Here is a 27,724-nt window from a genome sequence, read left to right on the forward strand (position 1 = left end):
CTGATAAGATCACATCTCACTGTACTTGTATTCGTACAATTCCATGTAACAAATAAATGACTGAATTGAAAATTGAACTGAAATAATTTCTAGTTTAAGCCAGGTACACCTAGCTTAAGTTTGGACTCCACGCTAAAGCTAGCCATAAATGAATTAGATACACCTTAAGGCTGTTACGTTAGCTGTAATGTTAGGAACTAGAATGAGCCATTTTAATTTGATTTCTAATTTCTATTTAGGCACTAATTTTAACTTATTTTACTTATGTCTTTTTTAATATCACTGTGTCGTTGTTGTTGTTGTTGTTGTTGTCGTTGTTGTTGATGAGGGGAAGTGTGGTTCCTGTTGTTTTTTATAAGCTGCTGGACAACTGAATTTCCCATTGGGATGAATAAAGATCTTTCTATTCTATTCTATTCTATTTCTTATCTAAGTACATCTAGTGTTAGCTTGAAATAGCCATGAACTGCCAACTCAGTACTACATTAAGTTACACTAGTTTGTTCTAGGTAAAGTCAGCTCTTTATTATTGCTTTTTATCATAATTAATTTCTAGTTTTTGCAAAGTACACTGAGCTAAAGCTTCAGACTCCTAGCTAAAACTAGCTATAAACTAACTAGGTACACCTTAGCTAAGTATGACTAATGTTAGTTTAATAGAGGCATGAACTGGCAACTAAGTACTAAGTTACACTAGTTTGTGCTAGGTAAACTCAGTTCTTTATTATTGCTTTTTCTGTATTAATGCTTTTTATCATAATTCATTTCTAGTTTTAGCTAGGTACACCTGGCGAAAGCTTCAATTAGCCATGAATTGGCAACTACGTACTAGGTGCAGTTAACATTTCCTCTAGTTTGCTCTTGGTAAAGCCAACTCTTTATTATTGCTTTTTATCATAATTTATTGCTAGTTTTAGCTAGATACACCAGACTCAAGCTTCAGACTCCAAGCTAAAGCCAACCATAAACTAACTAGCTACACCTTAGCTTAGTACACCTAGCGTTAGCTTAAGATAGCCACAAACTGGCAACTAAGTACTAGGAAAAATTACCCTAGTTTGTTCTTGGTGAAGTCAACTCTTTATTATTGCTGTTTTCTTTATTATTGCTTTTTATCATAATTAATTTTAGTTTTGGCTAGGTACAGCTGGCTAAAGCTTCAGACTCCTAGCTCAAACTAGCTGTGAACTAACTAGGTACACCTTAGCTAAGCTTAAGCTTACACCTAGCATTAGCTTAAATAGCCATGAACTGGCAAATAAGTACAAAGTAACGTTACTATAGTTTGCCCTTGGTTAAGTCAAGTATTGTTTGTTTTTTTAAATGTATTATTGCTTTTATCATACTTAATTTCTAGTTTTAGCAAGGTAACATTACACCTGGCGAAAGCTTCAGACGTCTATCTTAAATCAGCTAAGCTAAGTACACCCAGCTTAAAATAGCCATAAACTGGCAGCTGACTGCTGGGAACACTGGTTTATTCTGGGTGAAGTAGTCCAATGCATTCTAACAACATCTCTGCAATGAATGTTCTGTTTCAACTAAAACTACCCATATACCAGTAACTAAGTGAAGTTCAGCAAGATACATAAGTTTATTTGTTTAATGTTACCTTCACTATGTTGGAGGTTTGCTGTTCTCCTAAGCCCCGCCTCAGTGGGAAGACACTGGCATAAAAAAAAAGTAAAAGAAATAAATTAATTAAAATAAACACATTATCAGCACAGACACACAGCTTGAAAATGAAGGAAAAATCTGAAAGGATTACATTAGAGTTAATGGAGCACAGCTGCGTTGTCCTTGGCCCAATGCTACGTTATGATTGGCCAGTCTGTCTCCGGGGGGCGGGACTTAGTGAAGGGTCAATTAAGCCAGAGATATTGGATGAAGGGGGATACCCAACTGTAGGCTTATCCAATGTTAAGAAAACAGTTACTCTTCCTGTCTCCTAAGTGGGCGTGGTTAGCTCTCCCTCCAGCCTGTTCTCCCTCAACCCCCCCCCCCCCACCACCACCACCACCACCGTGTTGAACAGAGGCTCTGTGGATGTCTGTGTATGCGGATCGAGAAGCAGGTGGAATGAAAATACATTCTTCCTATTATTGCAGCCTATTGTTGCACAACGCTTGGGCATTTTTTATTTATTACTAGCGGTAAATAACTGTTTCTAAGCTAACTGTGATTTTACCGCTTGTTTATCAAGATCACGAGATCTCGCGAGAACTTGTTTTCTGAGACGGACAGGGCTCAAACAAAGTTAACTTTCTCTTGATCTGTGCGGATGAAAAATGCAGCTTTAGTGTCAGAATATTGGGAAGATGTGTGGATTGTGGAAAATGAACCCAATATTTACTTTAGTGACTACAGGGCGAAAGAATTGACCATAAATTGTGATCACGTTCATTTTCCTCATTGACGACAACACATTCAGAGCTGCCGCATGTCTCCTACGGGTCGTGGCGTGACGTCACTGAATCAGGAAGTGAGCTGAGTGGGGTATCTTGCTTCATCCAATATCTCTGATAAAGCTTAGTCTATTAAAAGTGCCTGTTTAAATAAACATGTGCCACATTAAAGAACCGTTCAGCCCTTTGAAACTAAAACAAAAGAAAAAATTAATGGGATTTGCACTCCTAAAATGATTTTCCCATCGTCAATACATCTTTTTAAATGTGAGATCTGCGTTTTTCTCCATCTGTTGTTATTCAGTGCAGTTGCTATTTACATATATATTTACTTCATTACAAAAGAAAGCTGAAGTGTTAAGGATTTGATCTGTAAAAAGCACTGATATAAAATTACAATCTCATTATTCTCTATAATCCAATGTAGTCATTTACATCCGGGGAAACAATAAAAGAGAATACAGGTGCTGAAGACAGGAGTGCTGAAGACAGGAGTGCTGAAGACAGGAGCTCTGCCTTCAGCACCCATGATGACAGCATGTCTATTGTCTCTGTTCAGTGTCTGTTTTTAAACTAGTAATTTTATTGGATTTTTAGCTATATTTTCCACTGAGTTTTATGTTGTTGTTTTTATAAACTATAAACTGTTTTAAGTACTGGCTCTACTCTGCCAATCTGAGACTTATTCCACCTGCTCTGAGACCTCTGCACTGAAACCTGAGGCCTACTCCACATGTGTCAGGCTTAGATTATAACATTAGGCTAATACCACCAGGCCAAGCCTAGGCCCTAGCAGCTGGCCAGCATCACCAGGCCAGCCTAGGCCCTAGCAGCTAGCCAGCATCGCCAGGCCAGCCTAGGTTCCAGCAGCAGGCCAGCTCCACCAGGCCAAGCCCAGGCTCCAGCAGCAGGCCAGCCATCACCAGGCCAGCCCAGGCTCCAGCAGCAAGCCAGCATCACCAGGCCAGCCCAGGCTCCAGCAGCAGGCCAACACCACCAGGCCGGGCCCAGGCATCACCAGTCTAAGCCCAGACTCTGTCAGCTGAATATTAACTGGCCTACAACAACAACAGGCTAACACCACCAAGCCAGGCCCAAGCTGAGGCCTACTTCACCTTTTCTTCAAGCTGTGCTATTCCAACTACTCCTGTTACCAGCCTAAGCAGCAGCAGCAGATCTGCCAGTAGCTTAACATTAAAACAATGAAGTTTCTACTTGCAATATACTGTTTCATTGTACTATGTTGTGAACAGAGCTGGGTGAGTAACTCAAATTTCTATCAGGTGCACTCACCACAGATAGCATCCTCTATAACTGCTGTGGACACAGTGCCCTATCACAATCATGTACTGAGTACTATTTTACCAACAAACAACTCTGGAATCAAACACTATCTATATAGTGTCCTTCTTTTGAAAGACTACTTTGTTTTATCAGAAAACGCTGTGTCAGATTTTGTCAGCAGAATCAATGTAAAAAATGAGTTGTCTGAAGTTACTAAACTGAGATCCTTGATTGTTTTACTTTTGCTGATATCTGGAAATGTGAAATTAAATCCTGGCCCAGATATAGGCCTTAGGTGTTTAGATACTCCACTAGATCTGAAAAATGCACCTGGTCTGGGTATAATACATTTTAATGTTCACAGTTTACTTCCAAAAATTGATTCAATAAGGATCTGGTCTGAGTCAACCGATGCAGATTTAATTGTAATATCTGAAACCTGGCTGAAAAAGTCTGTTTCGGATAGTGATATTTACATAAATGGATATAATGTGTTTTGCACTGATAGGCCCAAAAAAGGAGGAGGGGTTGCTATTTATGCAAAAACTAAGTTTAATATAAGTGTGTTACTCTCATAATCACTGTGCAGACAGCATGAAATACTTGCTGTAAAAGTATAAGTGTCGAAAGAAGTCTTCCTTACATTGGTCAGTTGTTACAGACCTCCATCTGCTCTGAGTGACATTCTGGCTTCTTTCTCAAATTGCTTGTCTAAACTTGATTATAATGAAGTTGTCATAGTTGGGGACCTAAACTGGGACTGGTTAAAGCCAAGCTCTGATGATCTCAAAACTTACTGTGATGCTGTAAATTTGACACAATTAATAAATGGCCCAACCTGTCCGAATTTGAAATTTCCAGAAAAATCAACCCTCATTTTCTTAACTAATGTTCCCCATAAATACATAGCCACAGGTATTTTTTCTAATGATGTGAGTGACCACTGTGCAATTGCAGCTGTACGCAACACTAAGGTCCCTAAGACCAAGCCCTGCTTTATAAACAAATGGTGTTTTAAGCATTTCTCAGAGCAAGGTTTTTTATATGATATGTATTATTATGACTGGAGTAGGATCAGACTTATTCCTGATGTTGAATTGGCTTGGACCTTTTTTAGAGATAATTTCTTAAACATTACAAACAAGCATGTTCCCATAAGAAGTTAAAGGATTAAGGGTAGGGTTTTCTGAAGAGCTGGCTGAACAAATATATGAGAGGAACCTAGCCTGGGCCAAAGCTAGAAAAAATGGTTCAGTTTCTAACTGGACTAGATTTAGGATTTTAAGAAATAGGTGTACATACCTAATTAGGAAACAAAAATCAGATTACTATTTATCAAACATATCTAAAAATTTGAACAATCCACAAAAATTTGGCTCTGGCTCTCTGTTCAAGGCTACATCAGATGATCAAGGATTTATAGATATAAAGCAAAAAACAGGACAAAGTTTTTGTTTTACTCCCGTTTCTGTATTTGTGGTACATAAAGCTCTTAAAGGTATAGATGCTAATAAAGCAATTGGTCCAGATGGTTTGGACCCTTATCTCTTGAAACTGTCAGCCGATATTATGGCTGAGCCCATGTCTTATTTACTAAATCTTAGCTTTGAATTAAATGTAATCCCCAGGGCATGGAAGTCAGCTTTTGTTGTTTCCCTGTTGAAGGGTGGCGACCCTTCAATTATGAACAACTACAGGCCTATTTCTAAGCTTTCAACTCTTACTAAGATTCTAGAAACCTTGGTGTGTGATCAGATTAAATACTTTTTAAAAGAAAATGACATATTAGTCCAGTACCAGTCAGGCTTTAGAAAACAACATGGCACCACAACAGCAGCAATGAAAGTTCTTAATGATGTCATCAGTGCTCTGAATGATAAACAGCATTGTCCCTCTTTATTGACCTGTCGAAGGCCTTTGACACAGTTGACCATGACATTATGAAACAAAGATTAGTCAACATAGGTTTATCTGACATGGCAGTGGGCTGGTTCAGTAACTACCTCTCAGATAGAACACAATGTATGCAAATTGAGGGTATGACATCTGATAAGCTGAGTATCCATAAGGGGGTGCCACAGGGCTCAGTTCTTGGACCTCTCTTCTTTGCTATTTATATAAATAACATTGGTTAAGGTGTAGAAAATGCTAAATTTCATATTTATGCAGATGACACAATAATGTACGCTTGTGCATCAACATTAGAAAAGGCTTTTGAAAATCTTCAAAGTGCTTTTACTAGTTTACAAGTGCAGCTGTGTCAGCTAAGACTTGTCTTGAATGCAGACAAGACCAAGCTGATGGTATTTACCAGGTCAAAGAAATAGCCCCAATCTTTACCTCAGATTACAACAATGCAGGACAAATCAATAGAAAGAGTATCATTTTATAAGTACTTGGGCTTTTTAATAGATGATGGTCTTAATTTTGATTTTCATACTGAGTCCCTGGTAAAAAAAGCTCAGACTTAAATTAGGCTTTTATTTTCAAAATAAGTCATGTTTTTCTTTTGAGGTGAGAGAACGACTTGTGTCATTTTTCTTCCTATGGTGGATTATGGAGACATTCTGTACATGCATGCATCTGTGGCTTCGTTGCGTCTGCTAGACTCTGTATATCATGGTGCCCTGAGGTTTGTGACAAACTGCAAATCGCTAACTCACCACTGTATTCTTCATCAGAAAGTGGGATGGCCATCCCTTACTTTACGCAGGCTGAGTCACTGGTTTGTTTTTATTTATAAGGCAATACTGAAACAGCTTCCAAGCTATTTATGTACATACATTGTCCAGCAGACAAACACAAGTTACTGTCTACGCTCACAAAAGTTGTTTTTACTGAATGTAAAAAAGACTTGTACTGAGTTTGGTAAAAAGGCGTTTCAGTTCGCAGCCCCTATGACGTGGAATGAGCTCCAGAAGGACTTGAAATTACAGGAGCTCATCTCGTTAAGTGCTTTTAAAACAATAGTTAAAGGTAGAGCAGGTGCTGAAATATGCAACTGCTTCTCCTCATAGCCTAGCACAAATAATTTGTTGTTTTTTTTGTATTGTTTATATATTTTATACAGTACACTTGCCTGTAAAATGCTGTAACTGTGTGCATCTGTAATGATTTAACGCAGTAGCGTCAGAGTGGCCCACTTGATGTAGTATCTGGATAAATAAAGGTTAAAAAAAAAAGAGGAATAACACACACACCCACTCACCCACCCTCTTAAGAGAAAGCGGAACTTAAAAAGCGCGCCTTTCTTTACGTGCAGTTCATCACTATGGCGGAGCAGCAGCCGGAGCGAGGTGTTGACTTGGACCAGAGTCAGTTCTGCTGTTCAGTATGTTTAGACCTGCTAAAAGAGCCTGTCACCGTTCCCTGTGGACACAGTTACTGCAAAAGCTGTATCGAGTGCTGCTGGGATGAGGTAAAGAAGAAGGGGAAGTACAGCTGCCCTCAGTGCAGGGAGACCTTCAGTCCGAGGCCTGTTCTGAGGAGGAACAACATGCTGGCTGAGGTGATTATGTTGTAAAGTACAAGTGCGGTAGAAACAATGACTGGAGAGTTAACTTCCGGCCACAATACATTATGTTACAGTATGTCTGGAGTGAAATTCATATTTAGATCTCAAGATTATTTTTTATTACGACACCATGTGGCCATTTTGGCTCATAGTGCCTGAAATGTGTAAAAGCAGGTTCTTTCATATCATATGCCATCAGCAGAAACCACGCTTATTTCTACAAACTTTTGCCTATTTAATCTTTATCAATATAAACGTTATTTACATGTCATTTAGCTTGCCTGTTATTGGTGGCTGGATTGCAGAACATTTTTCAACACTGCTGTTGTTAACCTTAAATGCCTTGTGCAACTGCATGCAAAATCAGAGTCGGCATGCAAAATCTCAGGGTATTTCACCTGTGGGCAATGATGGAAAAAGTAATCAGATCCTTTCCTTAAGTAAAAGTAGGAATACCACAGCACAGAAATACTCTTTTAGTTAGAACTAAAAGTCGTGAATTAAAATGTTACTTTAGCAACATACAAAAGTATCATATCCAACTGTATACAAAAGTCTTATATCCAAGACGTACTAATAATTGTTGATTACATTTTGTGTTAACAGTTGAATTTGCAAGTAATGTTCAATGCAAATGTGGTGGAATAAAAAGTGCAGTATTTGCTTGTGACATGTAGTGGAGTGAAGTATAAAGTAGCACAAATGGAATCAAGTACTACTAGAAAATTGTGAAGTAGTGACTTGAGTAAATGTACTTAGTTACTTTCGACCGCTGCCTATGATGAATGATGTATGTAAGTTGTCATGACTCTGACTCACTTGACACTTGAACAAATATCCTTGTGCAGAGTTTTTAATATCATGCCATCAGCCAATCACAATCATTGTCCGTGAACATGTGCATTATGATGATGCTACAGATCCAGCTGAAGACTTTTTTTCTTTTTTTCAACTTTCACATTTTTTGGAGTATGAATAATCGATTTAGAGGATTTTGAAACCTTGGTAGACGTATACAGTATACTCTCTTCAGTGAGTAATTTTGTTCTCGTTCTACTTTTGTCTGGTAACAGATGGTACAATATTTATCAGCACCTTTATTTCCATCATCCCCAGGTTGTAGAGATGATAAAGAGGACCGGCACCCAGCTGGCTTCTCCTGCTGCAGCCTGTGCTGGACCAGCAGACGTCGCCTGTGACTTCTGCCGCGGGACCAGCAAAAACAAAGCCACAATGTCTTGTCTGACGTGCTTGGCATCTTACTGTCCAGTTCACCTCAAGCCTCACCACAGTGTTCCTGTGCTGAAGAAGCACCAGCTGGTGTCAGCCACAATCCCACTGCAGGAAAAGATGTGTACAAAGCACAACAAGCTGATGGAGGTTTACTGTCGGACAGACAAGAAGTGTATCTGCTATCTGTGCGTTTTAGATGAGCATAAAGGCCATGGTACAGTGTCAGCTGCAGCAGAGAGGGCTGAGGAACAGGTAGAAACAACAACACAGCAGACATAGTGAACATTAAACTGCAGACTGTAAAAAACTGAGAAAAATACAGATCTGTAGTCAAACACATTGATATGTTTGTTACTTTAAGACATGTAAATATTGAGAACACAGTAATTGTATTAATAAAACCTTTCACAATGAGACATTTACTGTTGCACTGACAATGTCTTTCAGAAACAGCTGATTGTGAGTCAAAAGAAAGTCCAGGAGAGATTCCAGAAGAGAGAGAAGGAGCTGAATGAGCTGCTCCAAGCTGTGAAGGATTTGAAGGTGTGGAAATGATATTTTAGTATTTGATTCTGTGTCTGTATTGACTGTCTCTTTGTCTGGCTTCTGTGTAAGGTGAGCTCATAAAGTGGTTTGATCACTTGTGCTATTGTGTTTACAAACATTACTGATTTCTGTCCACACGTGCAGTGTTAGAAAAAAAGTCTATGTGCAAATGAAAAGTGCAAAACACAATTGAGAAAAGTACGGGTGCACCTGTGTACATTAACAGTCCCTTTATTCCAAAAGTTCAAAAGAAAGCAAGGGAAGAACATTTATAAAGCCCTGGAGTGCAGGAGTGGATGAACCCGACTAAAGAGTACCCGCCCAGACAGGATGCTCTAAAACTAAAGCGAGCGCGCCCGCAAGGAGGCAGGGACCATTTCATTGGTCAACAATAAACCTGGCATTCTATGGGTTACGGGATTTTGACAGGGTTGTTACACAAAAAATCCAAGAGCAGGGCGGAAAAAATCTGAGAGCAGAAATTCCACAAGCGCACAGAAGCACCTTGAGCGCGAGGAGAAGAGCTGAAGCTGGAGCAGGAAGTCAGTGTGAGCACACAATTCGAGCAGAAACAGAGTAGATCTAAGTGCAAGCAGAGGCTATTTGAGTGCGAGGGCAGGGTTTTGAGGGACAATATTACAAAATCTGAATGTGAAATCAATAAATAATGCTCTCAAATTGATATATCACTCTCTTGAATAAAGATAGGAAAAAAGCTCCATAGTCAACAAGGTCAGAACCAGTCTGCCATTGCACGAAATGTTGTCTCATTTGTGATGCCTAACGAACAGTGCACACTCTGACATCTCAAGCCAAGAACGTAGTATTATGCAGGGCTGGACAGTTAATCGAATTTTTGATCATGATTTCAATTTTGGCTTCTCACGATCATAAAAACATTATAATCGAAGAAAAACGATTAATGCGCCACACGGTGCGCCGTGTATGTAAGTTCCTGTGCTGGAAAAGCACTGTGAGTGCACCTGTGTTACGTGCAGCAGCAGCAAGCGTGTGACGTGTGTGGATCAATAATATGTGGAGCGAGTGATTGAGAACATGGCAGAAAGGCAGCCTTTGGTTGAGAAGAAGGGTAGGACAACTTCAGTCATCTGGACAGTTTGGCTTCAAGTTGACGGACGTCGAGCAAAAAGAAATTGTTTGCAAAGTTTGTCACACTGTGGTGTCTGCCCCCCAAGGCAACACGACCAGCTTATAATCATGTTTAATAATCGTGATTTCAATATCAGTCAAAATAATTGTGATTACTATTTTTGCCATAATCGTCCAGCCCTAGTATTATGTGTCTACATGTCAGCACTTAAAGGCTAAACGACACAGAAAAGGCTACATTTTAAAATATACCCTTGCACATGTGGACAAGAACTGAGTACTTATTAATTAATATTACTCCCTGTATTAAGACCAGTCAATCAGCTTGAAAGTGACAGCAGGCTCCTAACATGTGTTTTCAATTTGGGTACTGAGGCTACCTTCTCTGTGTATGAACTGTGCCTTTAATTTTCTGAAGTCATTGTCTGAATAACAACAGATCCACATGCTTACTTGCTGATTTGTTTTATTGTGGTATGTACTAAAGAACCACTTCTTTAAATTTAACTTTATGACAGAGAACACATTTAAAAAAGAAAAATCTTTGCCTTTGTTTTTCTTTGAACAGAATTGTACCCAGCCTGCAGTGAAGAGCTGCGATAAGATCTTTGATGAGCTGATTTCCTCCTTAAAGAAAAGACGCACTTTGGTGAAGCAGCTGATCAAAGCCCAGGAGCAGACTGCAGTCGCTCAGGCTGATGAGCTGCAGCTGCAGCTGGAGGAGGAGATCACCAACCTGAAGAAGAACGACACCGAACTGGAGCAGCTTTCTCAGACAGACGACCACATCCATTTCATTCAGGTAGCAGACACTTTTTTTGTGTGTGATGAGGAGCAATTTTATCTGTTTTCAGTATTTCTATCTGTTTTATGTCATTTCAAGAATAATCAGTGCTGTACGGCCAAACCACACACCACCTGTCATTTTAGAAGCTTTAATCTTAGCACAGTTCATTTTTCTTAAGGATGGAACATTGCTGAATGAATTGTCCAAAAGTGACATCTGCTGGCCACTTGTGACAATGCCACACATAATACTATTAAAGGGCCAGTGTGTAAAATGGGTTGAAAACAGTGACATGTAGCGTTTAGATTCTAGATTGCAGCGCTCACTCACTCGCCTGTGCTCACTCCTCCCGTCGGCAAAGTTACGGTGGCCTCCAAGGACCAAAACACTTTGGAAAAATGGCGTTGTCCGCAACAGAGAGCAGCGTCTCTGCCGGTAACATATCCGAAGCAACGAGCAATGAGGTGAAGCTCTAAACCATATTACGATATGTTATAGGTTATCAGTGAGAGGTTAGGAGTGTTTTATTCCTGATTGTTTTGGTAACACGAGCAAACATTAGCGCAGTAATGCTAAATAAAGTCATGGTACAGTGCAGCAAATAATCATTAGGTTTGTAGGATAACCGTTAGCGTTACATATTATAATATCCATTTGCAAAGTGATTTTCCACGGGAGACAGGGAGAGGAGGGAGAGGGAGAGGAGGAAGACAAGGGAGAGGAAGAGGTGCAGGAAGGGCCAGGCGACATGCCTCAGCCACGGAGAGGGAAGAGGAGGAGGGGAGGATATTATGCCTGTTATGCCTTCATGAACCCCCTCCATCGCTGAAAAACATCACCGATGTTTATTCTCTGCCGCCGCTTGTACCGTTTTCTTTGCTCCTCTTTGCGTCTTCTTTTCCTCGCAGATGACGGTTTGGGTTCATTCTCTCCTGTGGTGTGTTAAGTGTGGTCTATTCGCAAACTTTATAACTAAAAAAACTTTTCACTACTCTCTATCGACAAACTACTAACACTCTGCTGTTTCCTCCTCCTTCTTCCTTACTTCCACTGTCTTCTTCGTTGGTTTATTTATACGCGCGAAACACATTCTCTGGCTGGCTGGATTGTCCACTCGGACTGCCTTACATACAGTACAGGCCAAAAGTTTGGACACACCTTCTCATTCAATGCGTTTTCTTTATTTTCATGACTATTTACATTGTAGATTCTCACTGAAGGCATCAAAACTATGAATGAACACATGTGGAGTTATGTACTTAAAAAAAGGTGAAATAACTGAAAACATGTTTTATATTCTAGTTTCTTCAAAATAGCCACCCTTTGCTCTGATTACTGCTTTGCACACTCTTGGCATTCTCTCCATGAGCTTCAAGAGGTAGTCACCTGAAATGGTTTCCAACAGTCTTGAAGGAGTTCCCAGAGGTGTTTAGCACTTGTTGGCCCCTTTGCCTTCACTCTGCGGTCCAGCTCACCCCAAACCATCTCGATTGGGTTCAGGTCCGGTGACTGTGGAGGCCAGGTCATCTGCCGCAGCACTCCATCACTCTCCTTCTTGGTCAAATAGCCCTTACACAGCCTGGAGGTGTGTTTGGGGTCATTGTCCTGTTGAAAAATAAATGATCGTCCAACTAAACGCAAACCGGATGGGATGGCATGTCGCTGCAGGATGCTGTGGTAGCCATGCTGGTTCAGAGTGCCTTCAATTTTGAATAAATCCCCAACAGTGTCACCAGCAAAACACCCCCACACCATCACACCTCCTCCTCCATGCTTCACAGTGGGAACCAGGCATGTGGAATCCATCCGTTCACCTTTTCTGCGTCTCACAAAGACACGGCGGTTGGAACCAAAGATCTCAAATTTGGACTCATCAGACCAAAGCACAGATTTCCACTGGTCTAATGTCCATTCCTTGTGTTTCTTGGCCCAAACAAATCTCTTCTGCTTGTTGCCTCTCCTTAGCAGTGGTTTCCTAGCAGCTATTTGACCATGAAGGCCTGATTCGCGCAGTCTCCTCTTAACAGTTGTTCTAGAGATGGGTCTGCTGCTAGAACTCTGTGTGGCATTCATCTGGTCTCTGATCTGAGCTGCTGTTAACTTGCGATTTCTGAGGCTGGTGACTCGGATGGACTTATCCTCAGAAGCAGAGGTGACTCTTGGTCTTCCTTTCCTGGGTCAGTCCTCATGTGTGCCAGTTTCGTTGTAGCGCTTGATGGTTTTTGCGACTCCACTTGGGGACACATTTAAAGTTTTTGCAATTTTCTGGACTGACTGACCTTGATTTCTTAAAGTAATGATGTCCACTCGTTTTTCTTTAGTTAGCTGATTGGTTCTTGCCATAATATGAATTTTAACAGTTGTCCAATAGGGCTGTCGGCTGTGTATTAACCTGACTTCTGCACAACACAACTGATGGTCCCAACCCCACTGATAAAGCAAGAAATTCCACTAATTAACCCTGATAAGGCACACCTGTGAAGTGGAAACCATTTCAGGTGACTACCTCTTGAAGCTCATGGAGAGAATGCCAAGAGTGTGCAAAGCAGTAATCAGAGCAAAGGGTGGCTATTTTGAAGAAACTAGAATATAAAACATGTTTTCAGTTATTTAACCTTTTTTTCTTAAGTACATAACTCCACATGTGTTCATTCATAGTTTTGATGCCTTCAGTGAGAATCTACAATGTAAATAGTCATGAAAATAAAGAAAACGCATTGAATGAGAAGGTGTGTCCAAACTTTTGGCCTGTACTGTATATAAAGCATAATTATAAGGCTACGAAAATCAAACTTTATTTTATAGCGATTATACACTTGTATAAACATATTAATGGGTAGAATATTCAGATTCAGATTTGACAATAAACCATGCCAAATATTACACCCTGGCCCTTTAATGATAATATTGGACAATGTTTTCAGTAAATTATTCAGTTTGTCGTCTGGTTTCTACCTTATTGAATTCCACTCCTCTAGACTTTCAAGTCCCTCTCCACCTCCTGTGAAACTCCAGACCGGCCACCTGGTCCTGTTGTTTATCCTCAACGTCCGACATTCAAACCTGTGACTGACTGCATGTCTGCGCTGAGAGGCGACATAGAGAGCCTCCTGAAGGACAAATGGCCCATGATCTCTGCCACAGGTACCTGACAGAAATTAGAAATCTAGAGTTACACAGTGGATTTATTCGGGTCCAGCTGTATTTAGGATGTGTTTGTGTCTTAGTGTCCACTATAGTGGTGCCACCTGTGCCAAAGACCAGAGAGGAGTTTTTACGCTGTGAGTAAAACATTTAATTTCATGTTGTTTCCCAATATACCAGTGCATTAAAGGTGGAGTCAGCAATTCTGGAAGAAGATCACTGACATTTGAACTGAACGCCTAAACAAATATTATTTAAGACCAAAATCCCTCAAGCTCCCACGGACTTTTTTTCTTTGTACATCCACGGCCTTTCCCCTGTCCTGTGCACGAGCACAAATGCCCCCTGTTGCTGATCGGCTGGAATAATGTTGTGGTCTGAGCCACTCTGTTAGTTTCCCATTCAGAGAGACAGGGCTTACACCAGATGTTGTTTTTTGCAAACACACTCAAACGACAGTAGTAGACTGTTAGGGGACATTGACTGAATTTGACAAAAAAGTCTGTTGGGTTAGAATCACTGACTGCACCTTTAATAATAGATGAATGGTAAAAGGTTGATGTTAATATTGCACTTTTTTTCCTGCTTTGTTCTTCTTTCAGACTGCCGTCCTCTAACCCTGGATCAGAACTCGGTCTCCCAGTATTTTTCCATTTCAGAACAATGCAGACTGGTGACAAGTAATTATTGTTATAGCAGCTATAGCTACTCATGCACGTCGTCGCAGATCATCATGCAGGTTCTGTGCAAAGAGGGTTTGTCAGGGCGATGTTACTGGGAGGTCAGTTTGAATGGTAATCCTTGGTCTGTGGCAGTGTCCTACAAAGACAGCAGCAGTACAAATGCCTCCGAATTTGGAAATGACAACAAGTCATGGAGTTTAAACTGCTCCACTTACACTTTCCGACACAACTCACTTAACAAGACTGTGCCAGGCCCTAAATCCTCAAAGATCGGGGTGTACCTGGATTATAAGGCAGGTACTCTGTCCTTTTATAGCATCTCTGGCACGATGACTCTGCTCCACAAAGAACACACCACGTTCACTCAGCCTCTTTATCCTGGCCTTGGGCTGAAGCATGATCGATCTCAGACAAGCAGTGGATATTATGCTGAACTGATCAAGTTGTGGTAAAAATATATATTGTGGTGGTTAATGTGTGCCACTACTGATCTGGCTGTAATTCACCCTCCAATATAACTGGATACCATAGGATAGATGACTGAGTGATTTTACAAGAGTGAAGCATTTTAAAATGAGCACTGAATCGCCCAAATTCTAAGGTCCTAAGTCAGGTATTGCAGCAGGTAAAAACAACAAAGATTAACAAAAAAAAGAGAGTGGAGCAGGAGGTTAATGTTTGTCTATATTAAACATATAAACCATGTTAAAACCAACTAGGAAGCAATGAGCTGCTCATTTTTTGGATGTGTGCGACATTTCAATCATTAGTTGGAAACCAGGATGTAGCAGTCAAGTTGTAGTTACTTCCTGATTCCTGTCAAGTTGTGTGTGATTAGTGTTCTTCCAGTACAGGGTAAATGATTATTATACTGTCATGAGAGGGTTGATGACAACATGTTACTAAACTGTAAATATATCCTAAGGGAAAATAAAATGCAATTGTATAAAAGTAAGTTTGAAAACATTCATTATGAATCTGACAGATGAAAGTGATTAATATCTTGAAATTATCTAGTTATATATGTTTTTTGTGTTTTGTTTGAATGGTTCAAAAAGCAAATAGGCATGTGTTAAGTTTTTTTCCTCAAGTCTCCAACAAATTCACTGACCATGAATGATATAATGTTATAAGTGTTTTAACAATTCCTTAGAATAAAAAAAAAGAATCCAACTTTTTTCATTATGTTTTTTTCTTTTTGAAGAATTGACTCTTTATTTTACACTTTTCATGACTTTTGGATGCTGAGAAATGCTATTCTTTTCTTTTTTCCCTTCATGTTCATTTTTGTCATTAAAGTTAATGCTTGTTACAAGTTATATAACAATAAAAGTAAACATCTGTGTGCTTATAAATGTTTTCCTGTCTGTGTTTTGTTGTGCTACGATAAATAAAATAGCATTTTATATTTTTTAAAAATTCCAGTGACCAGATCCAGTTTCAATCGGACATTGTAAGGTCTCCAAATACTGCAACCTGTTATACAATATTCTGAGAAAACACTGTAAAGTCAACCACGTGGGCCAGAAGTAGGCTCCATGGTAAACCACTACTACTGGCCACCTGCCCTCAATACAACTGTTGCCATTAATACACCAATTAAAATAGCATCCTGTAAAGTCACTCACCACCCTACACAGCTATGAAAACGTGCAGCCACCATCCTCCTGACGCATTCTTCTATCCAAATCCCAGACAGAGCTTCCATCAGAATCTGAAGGATTACAAGAAAACAAAACAGCTGTAATTGAAGGTGGGTACAGCTTTTTACTTTGTATTGGTGTGATCAAATGTTTCTTCCCATCTCTCTTGGCAGAACAAAGTGCAATCAAAAAATGTGCAAAACAATGCATTGCCAAGCATTCCTTTAAATACCCATTCCATTCCCACCCCCTCCTATAACTCCTACCCTGGGACCAGCAGGACTACAGACAAACACTACTAACAAAGGTTCAACAGGTACATAAAAATATGAGAGATTCAACAGTACACGTTATACAGTAATTCAATTACAGTCTGATACACAAGGATCATCACTGCCTCTGCTGCTGTTAGCCACCAGCTGATAAGATCACATCTCACTGTACTTGTATTCGTACAATTCCATGTAACAAATAAATGACTGAATTGAAAATTGAACTGAAATAATTTCTAGTTTCAGCCATGTACACCTAGCTTAAGTTTGGACTCCACGCTAAAGCTAGCCATAAACAAACTAAGTACACCTTAAGGCTGTTACGTTAGCTGTAATGTTAGGAACTAGAATGAGCCATTTTAATTTGATTTCTAATTTCTATTTAGGCACTAATTTTATTTTATGTCTTTTTTTTAATATCACTGTGTTGTTGTTGATGAGGGGAAGTGTGGTTGCTGTTGTTTTTTATAAGCTATTCTAGCTATAAACTAACTAGGTACACCTTAGCTAAGTATGCCTAATGTTAGCTTAATAGAGGCATGAACTGGCAACTAAGTACTAAGTAAAGTTACACTAGTTTGTGCTAGGTAAACTCAGCTCTTTATTATTGCGTTTTCTGTATTAATGTTTTTATCATAATTAATTTCTAGTTTTAGCTAGGTACACCTGGCGAAAGCTTCGGACTCCTCGCTAAAACTAGCTATAAACAACTGGATACATCTTAGCTAAGTACACCTAATGTTAGCTTAAAATCCATGAACTGGCAATAAGTACTAATAAAGTTACACTAGTTTGTTCTTTGTAAAGTTTACTCTTTATTGTTGCTTTTTCTGTGTTATTGCTTTTTATTATAATTCATTTCTAGTTTTGGGTACACCTGGCTAAAGCTTTGGACTCCAAGCTAAAACTAACTATAAACTAACTGGATACATCCTAGCTAAGTACACCTAGCGTTAGCTTAAATTAGCCATGAACTGGCAGTTAAGTACTAGATGAAGTTACTCAAGTTTGTTCTCAGTAAAGTCAATTCTTTATTATTGCTTTTTATCCTAATTATTTTGTAGTTTTAGCTAGGTACACCTAGCTCAAGTTTAGTACTCCTGGCTAAAGATAGTTATAAACTATCTAGATACACCTTAGCTTGGTACACCTAGCGTTAGCTTAAAATAACCATGAATTGACAACTAAGTACTAGGTGCAGTTAACATTTACTCTAGTTTGCTCTTGGTAAAGCCAACTCTTTATTATTGCTTTTTATCATAATTTATTTCTAGTTTTAGCTAGATACACCAGACTCAAGCTTCAGACTCCTAGCTAAAGCTAACCATAAAATAACTAGATACACCTTAGCTTTGGTACACCTAGCGTTAGCTGAAAATAGCCACAAACTGGCAACTAAGTACTAGGAAAATGACACTAGTTCTTGGTAAAGTAAACTCTTTATTATTGCTTTTTTTCTTTATTATTGCATTTTATCATAATTTTAGTTTTGGCTAGGTAACAGTTACACTTAGCTAAAGCCTCAGACTCCTAGCTCGAACTAGCTGTAAACTAAGTTAACGTTAACCAGATACATCTTAGCTAAGTACACCTAGCATTAGCTTAAATAGCCATGAACTGGCAACTAAGTGCAAAGTAACGTTACTGTAGTTTGCCTTTGGTTAAGACACTATTGTTTTTTTGTTTTGTTTTCAATGTATTATTGATTTTTATCTTAATTAATTTCTAGTTTCAGCAAGGTACACATGGCTAAAGCTTCAAACCAGCCAACCTAAGTACACCTAGCTTAAAATAGCCATAAACTGGCAGCTGAGTGCTGGGTACACTGGTTTATTCTGGCATTAGTAGTCCAATGCATTCAAATACAACATCAGTAAGGTATATAAGTTTATTTGTTTACCTTCACTATGTTGGAGGTTTGCTGTTCTCCTAAGCTCCGCCTCAGTGGGAAGACACTGGCATAAAAAAAAGTTAAATAAATAAATTAATGAATGAATTAAAATAAACACATTATCAGCACAGGCACAACATTTAGGTCGAAATCCACAAAACCAGCTTCAAAGTGGAAATCTGAAACAATTAGAGTTAATGGAGCACAGCTGCGTTGTGCTACGTTATGATTGGCCAGTCTGCCTCCGGGGGGCGGGACTTAGTGAAGGCTCAATTAACCCAAGTCTATTAAAATGAGGCGAAACTGAAGCGAGAGTTTTTCTGCACATGCAACTCATCAAAATGGCCGAGCGACAGCAGCCGGAGCGCGGTGTTGATTTGGACCAGAGTCAGTTCCGCTGTGCAGTATGTTTGGACCTGCTGAAAGAGCCTGTTACCATTCACTGTGGACACAGTTACTGCAAAATGTGTATTGAGTGCTGCTGGAACGAGCAAGAGAGGAGGGGACGGTACAGCTGCCCTCAGTGCAGGGAGACCTTCAATCCCAGGCCTGTTCTGAGGAGGAACAACATGCTGGCTGAGGTGATTACTTAATAAAAATACAAGTGGGTGAACAAACAGCATACTGGTCAGGGTAATATTGGATACTTGAAGTTATGATGTCATGTATTTGCTTGGTTGCTGTGACACAAGTGCAGACACTGGAGCAGCTGATTGCTGTAGCAACTCCACCATGCATATTAATGACTGTACGATCCATCCAATAAATGTATGTGTGCAGAAAGGTCGTGTGCATGCACACCCTCTGTCACCTGGAAACACGTGGTCAATGTAAAGCACCTCATAAATGTTGATGCATAGAAATGAGTCTGATGATTAGAGCTGTTGAGTTATGATCATGATCACCAGTGAAAAACATTTGCTAGAGAAATATATTAAAATGTGAGAAGTTGCATGACTTTAAGGGTCATTAAAATGGGTACATCACTTATTGCATTTTCATCAGGGTAACTTGTAATTTGTAACATTACACGTCTAATGTTACCTTCCCAACACTGATATTGTAATTGAATGTAGTGACTGGTAACTATGGATTACATGTATGTGTCAGTATGTGTTTATATAGATTAGAGTCTGGGTCTTCAACAGGGGGTCCTCAGCCCTGAGAAGGTCCCCAGAGTTACTGCAGGATATATATCTATTATATAGCCTAATCATAAAACAACCGTATTTAATTTACAGCGCGCACAGTTAACAATAGGCTGACTGTTACCCATGAATCATTGCTTAATCTTGTGAATTAGCAAACGCTAAATCTCTCGGTGCTTCTCAAAGTCAAGAAACGGCTGAATTTCAAGGAGGCTATGTCATCGAATCCCGCTGAAGGACTGTTCCAGTATCAAGGATCCTTCCTTCGGTGTATTTTTAAGGATGCATGTGTGTATCCTCAGCGGGCATGAAGTACCCACAATTCTTTGCGCATCTCTTCAGTGACGCACACCCGGGCACTCGCTAGCCTGTTCCAGTGTGTATTCACCGAATGCTAGGAAGTAGTCTTGCCTAGCTTCTGTAGGAACTGACTTGGGAATATCCGTCCTACCAAGGAAGCATCCTTGGCTTTAAGAAGCATCAACTGTGCGGGACGTATCCATAATCGCGAGCAGATGTTGCAGACCCCTGGGTTAGAGTGAACTGAACCCTATTTAATTGATTACAACTGTCAAATACAATATGTCACAATATGTTGGTTAGTGTTATCTCTCTGAGTGTCATTTATCATCCCCAGGTTGTAGAGATGATAAAGAGGACAGGCACCCAGCTGGCTTCTCCCCCTCCTGCTGCAGCCTGTGCCGGCCCATCAGACGTTGCCTGCGATTTCTGCCGCGGGACCAGCAAAAACAAAGCCACGATGTCGTGCCTGGCGTGCTTGGCATCTTACTGTCCAGTTCACCTCGAGCCTCACCACAGTGTTCCTGTGCTGAAGAAGCACCAGCTGGTGTCAGCCACAATCCCACTGCAGGAAAAGATGTGTACAAAGCACAACAAGCTGATGGAGGTTTACTGTCGGACAGACAAGAAGTGTATCTGCTATCTGTGCGTTTTAGATGAGCATAAAGGCCATGGTACGGTGTCAGCTGCAGCAGAGAGGGCTGAGGAACAGGTAGAAACAACAACACAGCAGACATAGTGAGCATGAAACTGTAGACTGTTATGTGATGTGATGTAGACTGATATGTTTGCTTTTAGGATTTTAGTCCTATTTCTATTATCAGTAGTACTTGGATGTGATTGAACATCCAACTCTATTAGTAGTCCATTCACAATGAGATATTTGCTTTTGCACTGACACTGTCTTTCAGAAACAGCTGATTGTGAGTCAAAAGAAAGTCCAGGAGAGATTCCAGAAGAGAGAGAAGGAGCTGAATGAGCTGCTCCAAGCTGTGAAGGATTTGAAGGTGTGGAAATGATATTTTAGTATTTGACTAATCCTGTGTTTTTGATGTCTTTTTACTTGTCTGAAGTCATTATCCAAATAACCATAACCGATGCATGCATTTACTCGCTGACTCCGTTTGTCATTACAATGTGTCATGTAATCTAGCTTTGCCAGAGAAGACTTATTTTAAAGAGAAAAATCTTTTGTCTTTGTTTGAACAGAGTTGTAGCCGGCCTGCAGTGAAGAGCTGCGATAAGATCTTTGATGAGCTGATCTCCTCCATAAAGAGACAATGCATTGTAGCCAAGCAGCTGATCAAAGCCCAGGAGCAGACTGCAGTCGCTCAGGCTGAGGAGCTGCAGCAGCAGCTGGAGGAGGAGATCGCCAGCCTGAAGAGGAGAGACATCGAACTGGATCGGCTTTCTCAGACAGACGACCACATCCATTTCATTCAGGTAGCAGACACTTCTCAGTTTGATGTGGAGCAGCGGCGTCGTAGTGGGTGGGGGGAAGTGGGACAGATAACCCATCCTAGTGGGAGGGGGAGGTCCTCAAAAGTCCTGAATGGGGAAAGTTCGGTTTTGTTTGCAGTTTTTCATTTCAGTGCTATAACTAAATTAAAATTGGCTGAATAAATTGGTTGAAAGACTGAACTTTGTACAGGAAAAAAAGCTCTATGAGGCCGCTCTCGCCCCGTAAAGGTGCAAAATTTAGTCACCCTTACTATAGGATTCGTCTTTAAAGTCCCATTTCCACCATACACTTTTGGTATGGTAACTTTGGAACCAAAATAACCCTTCAGACATGATACCTAGACCCTTGATCCCTTAAGTGTTTCCATAGCAAAGAGTACTCTTAAATGTGGGCGGGGTTGTTGTCACTCACTGCTTATGCAAAGGGTCCAGATTTGGTGCTACGCCCTCGAATAGATCCGTCTGTTTCGATGTCATTTCCACATGACTGAATAATCAGTGCTGTGCAGCCAAAGCACTCAGCTCAGTTAATTTTCCTTGAGGACAAATCACTGTGAATCCATTGCCCCAAAAGTGACATCTGCTGGCCAAATTTGACAGTGCAACATGTAATGTCATCAAGGCTGATGTTGGAATAATATACTCAACAATGCATGAGGGTTATTTCAGCATGGTTACAAACTGTATAATTCAGCCACCTGTCAGATATAGTATTTACATTTGAAATTGTTTTGGCGCCAAAAGAATAATAATTAAGAGTCAACATTTTTGGTGAAACTTTTGAGTTTGTTTTCCAGTCCAGAAAAGCATAAATGACCTTCGGCCATTGCTGAACCACAACAGTAGTGATGGCCAAATGAGGCCTCATGAACCACTGTCTTTATTTTCTGAATCCACCAGATGGCACTTATCTTTAAACCAAGACCACCATCTGGTGGGGTCAGAAAATAAAGACAGTGGTTCATGAGGCTTCAATGCATGCATTCTTTTAAAAGATGTGATTGGTTGTCACAGACACATCCTTTTCTGAGCCTGTAAGGTGTGGACACCCAGTGGAAACTGCTGATGGGAGGTTGAGACAGACTCAAGTCATCCCTGCTGCATTTTTGTGATCATTTTATTTCTAGCGTTAGGTGAGGGGAAACATGCATACCCTTAATGAGATCCACCATACATATTATCCCTGCACGATCTAATCTGTAGCATTTCATTGACTCACTGTCATGCATTGTTTGGAGAATACTTCTCTGACCTCTTTGTGTTTCCACCATTTTCTCCTCTGCTTAAGAAAATCCAAAGCCTCTTAAAAGTCCTCCTCCCTGCTCTTAGCTGTTTTTCACCTTAGGAGTAGTGATGGCTAAATGAGGCCTCATGAACCACTGTCTTTATTTTCTGAAGCCACCAGATGGCGCTGTCTGTTCAACAAAGGTTTGAACATTGCAAGTGCTTCAGCCTTTATCTTTAAACCAAGAGCGCCATCTGGTGGGGTTAAAAAAAAAGAAACTGGTTCATGAGGCTTCATTTGGCCATCACTGCTTAGGTGCTCTTTTAAGGTTGTGAATAACTTATCTTTACAAGGACCTAGTCTTAACTTTAAGGAGAAATTCTAAGAAAACGTCACAATTCTACAAATTTTTTTATTTCTTTCTTCTGGTCTGTCTTATTGAATTCCCTGCAGACTTTCCAGTCCCTCTCAAACTCCTGTGAGTCTCCAGACTTGCCTCCTGGTTTTGTCGCTCGTCCCAAACGTTCGACCAAAGCTGTGACTAAGTGCGTGTCCAAGATGAGGGACGACATAGAGAGCCTTCTGAAGGACACACTGCCCATGATCTCTGCCACAGGTACCTGATAGAAATCTATAACCCCAGAGTTATGCAGTGGATTTATTCAGGTCCAGCTGTATTTAGGATGTGTTTGTGTCTTAGTGTCCACTATAGATGTCGTGCTGTCACTTGTGCCAAAGACCAGAGAGGAGTTTTTATGCTGTGAGTAAAACATTTAATCCACAATATATCACCACATTGATAATGAACCGAGTATTAAAAGGTTGATGTTAATATAGACCTGTTTTTTCCTGCTTTGTTTGTCTGCCAGATTGCCATCCTCTAACCCTGGACGTGAACTCGGTCTCCCAAAATTTGTCCCTTTCACAAGGATACCGGTGGGTGGAGAATAAAGCCAGTGACAGACCTGCACACTCGGAGAGGTTCACAAGTTTCAGGCAGGTTCTGTGCAGAGAGGGTTTGTCTGAGCGATGTTACTGGGAGGTCAGTTTGAATGGCACTTGGTCCGTGGCAGTGTCCTACAAAGACATCAACCGATCATCAGAGTTTGGGCAGAATAACAAGTCGTGGAGTTTAGAGTGCTCCATACATGGCTACACTTTCCGACACAACAAAAGGAGCACGGAAGTGTCAGGCCCTCAGTCGTCCAGGATCGGAGTGTACCTGGATTATGAGGCGGGTACACTGTCCTTTTATAGCATCTCTGGCACGATGACTCTGCTCCACAAAGAACACACCACGTTCACTCAGCCTCTCTACCCTGGCCTCGGGCTGAAGGATGGTGATTCTTGGATGAGCAGGGGACATTGTGCAGAGCTGATCAAGATATGGTGATAACATTTATATTGGGGTGGTCAATGTGTGCCTCTGTTGGCCCTCCAATTTAACTGTATACCATATGATAGATGAGAGGATGTGATTTAACAGGATTGACAAATTGTAAAATAAACACTGAACCTTGCCTCTTGTAAGGTCCTGCCAAGCCTTTTATGTTTTGATGCAGGTTTTTGGCTAGTTTTCTCTGCTGAAGCATCAGCACTAACCAGAAATGCTTTAAAAGTGCTGGCTACTATTTGGATGAGAAATTGTCATTTTTATGACGCGTAGTTTCAAATATATTGCATTTCTGCAGCTTTAAACTAGCACTTTAAGTAACAGAAGCCCTTATACATACATTCCTAATTGCAATACAGTTAAAACAGTTGAGGTAAAAGGGAAGCGTCGCGTCCATATTTTAAATCGTTGTTTTTCCCCTCCCACTTTGGCTTCCCCTTGCCTTCTCTGGGTTTTCAGATTTGAATTTAAAACAAGACTTTTAAAAATGTTCTTTATGTTGCAGAGTGTTTTGGCCGATGTACTGCACCTAATGTGATGTTTAATGATTTTTTTTTTTTTCTTTCACTTGTTTTATATAAAATGCCAATTAAATGGCTGCTCAGAAATTGTGACACTCAAAAACATCTGGACCTGGTGTTAACGTGCATTTTGGGCGATCCGATCACAAGTGGACAGCGCTAAATAAAAGTGTAAACGACAACAGACATCCAATGTCTCAAACCACTGGCCGAGACAGTCTGTGACACATTTGACCACATATCTTTTGGATAAACACCAGTGCCTTGCCAAGCACTGGTGTTTATCCTGTTTAACTAACTTTTCTTATGTCAGGTTGGACGAAGTGTACCATCCATGGTTTTGCTCCATGGAATGAGACATGCTAAATTCTGACAGCGATATCTCCAGCTGTACTGACACAACCACTAACGTGACTAGTAAGCATGGTACAGAGCAGCTAGCAAAAGTTTGGACGTAATGGAGAGTGCAGGACATCACAAAATCGGCGTATGAGGCGTATGAGAGATGCAGGTGTGAATGGCAATGTGTCTATGCTGCCACTTGTGATCGGATCACCCAAATCACTAGTGATGGCCAAATGAAGCCACATGAACCACTTTCTTTATTTTCTCACCCCACCAGATGGCGCTCTTGGTTTAAAGATAAAGGCCGAAGGACTGGCAATGAAGTCTGCTTTCAAACTATGGTTGAACAGACAGCGCCATCTGGTGGCTTCAGAAAATAAAGACAGTGGTTCATGAGGCCTCATTTGGCCATCACTACAAATCACATGTGAACACCAGGTCTAAGTGAGGCCTTTGTCATCAGTTACTTTCAGCTATATTAGCGTTGCTACTGTTGTATTTATTTTAGTGTATTTAGAGTTCACTGTTATACTTTATACTACAACTGGTTATGAAGAGTGAACATGTAACATGTGTTTTATGTTGTTTACATACATTTTTACAAGAAATAAATGAATAAATAAAAGCCTATTCACAACTCATTGTTCCCGACTTTCATTTGTCTCTTGGTGGAACATTTATTGAATGAATTACAACCCAGACTCCCAAAAAGTTGGGACACTGTGTAAAATGTAAATGAAAACTGAATGCAAAAATCTGCATATTCTATTTGACATGCAGTGGAGAAAAATGCCTTAAACACCACAATTTTTTTTTTTTTTGATTACCCATTTTCACATTGCAGCTATCCACAAAAAATTAAAGCTACACTGACACAAGAAATCACAAGATTTCAAACCATATAAATTGTGTACAATAAAGCGGAATAACACAGGGGGAAAAGTACTGAACACACCAAGTGAAATGTATTTAATATTTGGAGAAGTCCATGTTCGCACTGCACGCTTCAAGGTGCTTACGTGTATGAAGAAACTAATGTCTTAGTGTTCAGATGGGATTTTTGGCCTGTTCTTCCACACAGACGGTCTTTAAACCTCGGCGCCTGATTGTGAATCTTGAAAGAAATGTAGCTTAAAACTTCACCAGTGAGTGTCCTCAATTCCCAAATGCTTACTGAGTGTAGTCAAAGAGAAGGCGATGTATCTCAGTGGTAAAAACATGCTCCTGTCCCAGCTCTGCTGGAGAGTGTTGCAGGAAGTTTATCACTTTGAACATTAAATGTCTTGTCTGTCTACTGTATTGATTTGAAAACAGGTCAAAAAGGATCTGCAAATTGTTTTTTGTCTTACACAGTCTTTGGAATCAAGTTGTATTAGTCATCAAATTTAATAAATACGACAGCTTTTGTAGTTTAGTTCATCAGTGTTTTGAGGTCTGGAGATAATTTATGTGCCTAAAATCTTGAATCCTGGAGCGACGTCACTTTTCTTGTGCTGCTTTCAGACACCTTTTGCAAGTACTTTAACCTTTGAACCTATTTATAATTGCCTGTGGATATTCTCATTTATCCAGGTCATAGTTATCTCAAGGCAATTAAATCAAACACAACTGAGAAAACTAAGTCCAGTTGCGTTCGATTCAGTTGCCTTGAGATATATTTATAATTATTAATATTGGTCCAGAAATATTAAAAATGTTAAATACTTTTTCCAGGTCATTTCCTTGTTTTTTTTTTATTTTTAACTTTCTTTTTTCTTTTCTTTCTTTTTAACTTTTTTGTTTTCAATATATTTTGTGAAGAGTGGACATGTAATACATGTTTATTCTCAGTTATTTGTGTTGTCCACCGCAGTAGAGTGTTTTAGTGTTTTCACAAGAAATAAATCAACAAATAAATGTGTATTTACAACCCATCGTTCTTGGTTTTCATTTGTCTCTTGGTGAAAATTTATTGGCAGATTAACCTGAGTACATTATTAGCAAGTCAAATTTAATAAGTTCAATATCTTTAGGCTTAGTGTCATCGTCAGTATAACATTTTTGATGTCTGGAGATACTTGCTCTGTCTGAAATCATTAAATGATTCACACTATGTCTGGAAATGATGTCTCAAATGGCAAATGGCCCTACTCACATTACTGATACTGTGTTGTATTGTGAGATGATATGAGTCCAGGAAATAGCATCTGATAATTTTTGTAAGTTACTCAGGTAACAGTACAAACTGGAGGATACAAAGGTAGTGAATGGTTTAAGACACAGCTATTGTCTTTGTCCTCTCCCCAGAGAGGCCAGGGGTCAAAGTCATCTGCAGCCCAGCACTTGTGTAGCTAATAGGAAAATGTATACTCTATTACTGCATAAAGGAGAGCAAACAGGGTGGATGATTGCCAACACAGAGGCATGAACTCTGCTCTGTCTCTCTCAGGTGACTCACCCTCCTTGTATTGAGATAAACTCAGCTGCCGGTTTATGCCCAGCTAAAATGAACACAGTCTAATACACCAGTCCTGTAAGAAATGCTGCCTTCAAGTCGGGAATAATGCTTTTGAGTCTTTTTAGAGTTTCGTGGTGCTACTGAACTGCACCGTGTGATACTGAGAGGTGTTTCTAAATATGTAGATTTTAAATTACCTGAAGAGTTACTGCCTCAAGTGAGGGAGTTCAAGTATCTCGGGGTCTTGTTCACAAGTGATGGTAGAATGGAGCATGAGATGGATCGGCAGTTTGGTGCAGCTTCTGCAGTGATGCAGGCGCTGCGCCGGTCCATTGTGGTGAAGAGGGAGCTGAGCCGGAAGGCGAAGCTTTCGATTTACTGG

At 40.1% G+C, this 27,724-nt stretch overlaps 2 protein-coding genes and 1 long non-coding RNA gene across 3 annotated transcripts; 2 read left to right on the plus strand and 1 right to left on the minus strand.

Moving 5' to 3' along the window:
* Positions 1-6,939: 6,939 nt before the first annotated feature.
* Positions 6,940-16,045, plus strand: LOC125883575 (E3 ubiquitin-protein ligase TRIM47-like). The gene is made up of 7 exons (XM_049567965.1): positions 6,940-7,197; positions 8,320-8,688; positions 8,884-8,979; positions 10,661-10,894; positions 13,858-14,023; positions 14,107-14,160; positions 14,626-16,045. Exons 1-7 carry the CDS (start codon positions 6,961-6,963, stop codon positions 15,156-15,158), a joined length of 1,689 nt encoding a protein of 562 aa, XP_049423922.1. The 5' UTR covers positions 6,940-6,960; the 3' UTR covers positions 15,159-16,045.
* Positions 10,726-18,658, minus strand: LOC125883592 (uncharacterized). Its single transcript, XR_007448575.1, has 4 exons — positions 18,522-18,658; positions 16,335-16,420; positions 13,835-14,027; positions 10,726-10,828 (listed from the first exon to the last, which is right to left on the minus strand). It is a non-coding gene; the product is annotated as an uncharacterized LOC125883592 (long non-coding RNA).
* An 89-nt stretch (positions 18,659-18,747) lies between these two features.
* On the plus strand, positions 18,748-25,537 carry LOC125883574 (E3 ubiquitin/ISG15 ligase TRIM25-like). Its single transcript, XM_049567964.1, has 7 exons — positions 18,748-19,093; positions 20,298-20,672; positions 20,872-20,967; positions 21,170-21,403; positions 23,100-23,262; positions 23,347-23,406; positions 23,516-25,537. The coding sequence occupies exons 1-7, from the start codon at positions 18,839-18,841 to the stop codon at positions 24,037-24,039; spliced, it is 1,707 nt and encodes a 568-aa protein (XP_049423921.1). The 5' UTR covers positions 18,748-18,838; the 3' UTR covers positions 24,040-25,537.
* Positions 25,538-27,724: the final 2,187 nt, after the last annotated feature.

The sequence above is a fragment of the Epinephelus fuscoguttatus genome, linkage group LG23 (genome assembly GCF_011397635.1).
Source record: "Epinephelus fuscoguttatus linkage group LG23, E.fuscoguttatus.final_Chr_v1".
Classification (NCBI taxonomy): domain Eukaryota; kingdom Metazoa; phylum Chordata; class Actinopteri; order Perciformes; family Serranidae; genus Epinephelus; species Epinephelus fuscoguttatus.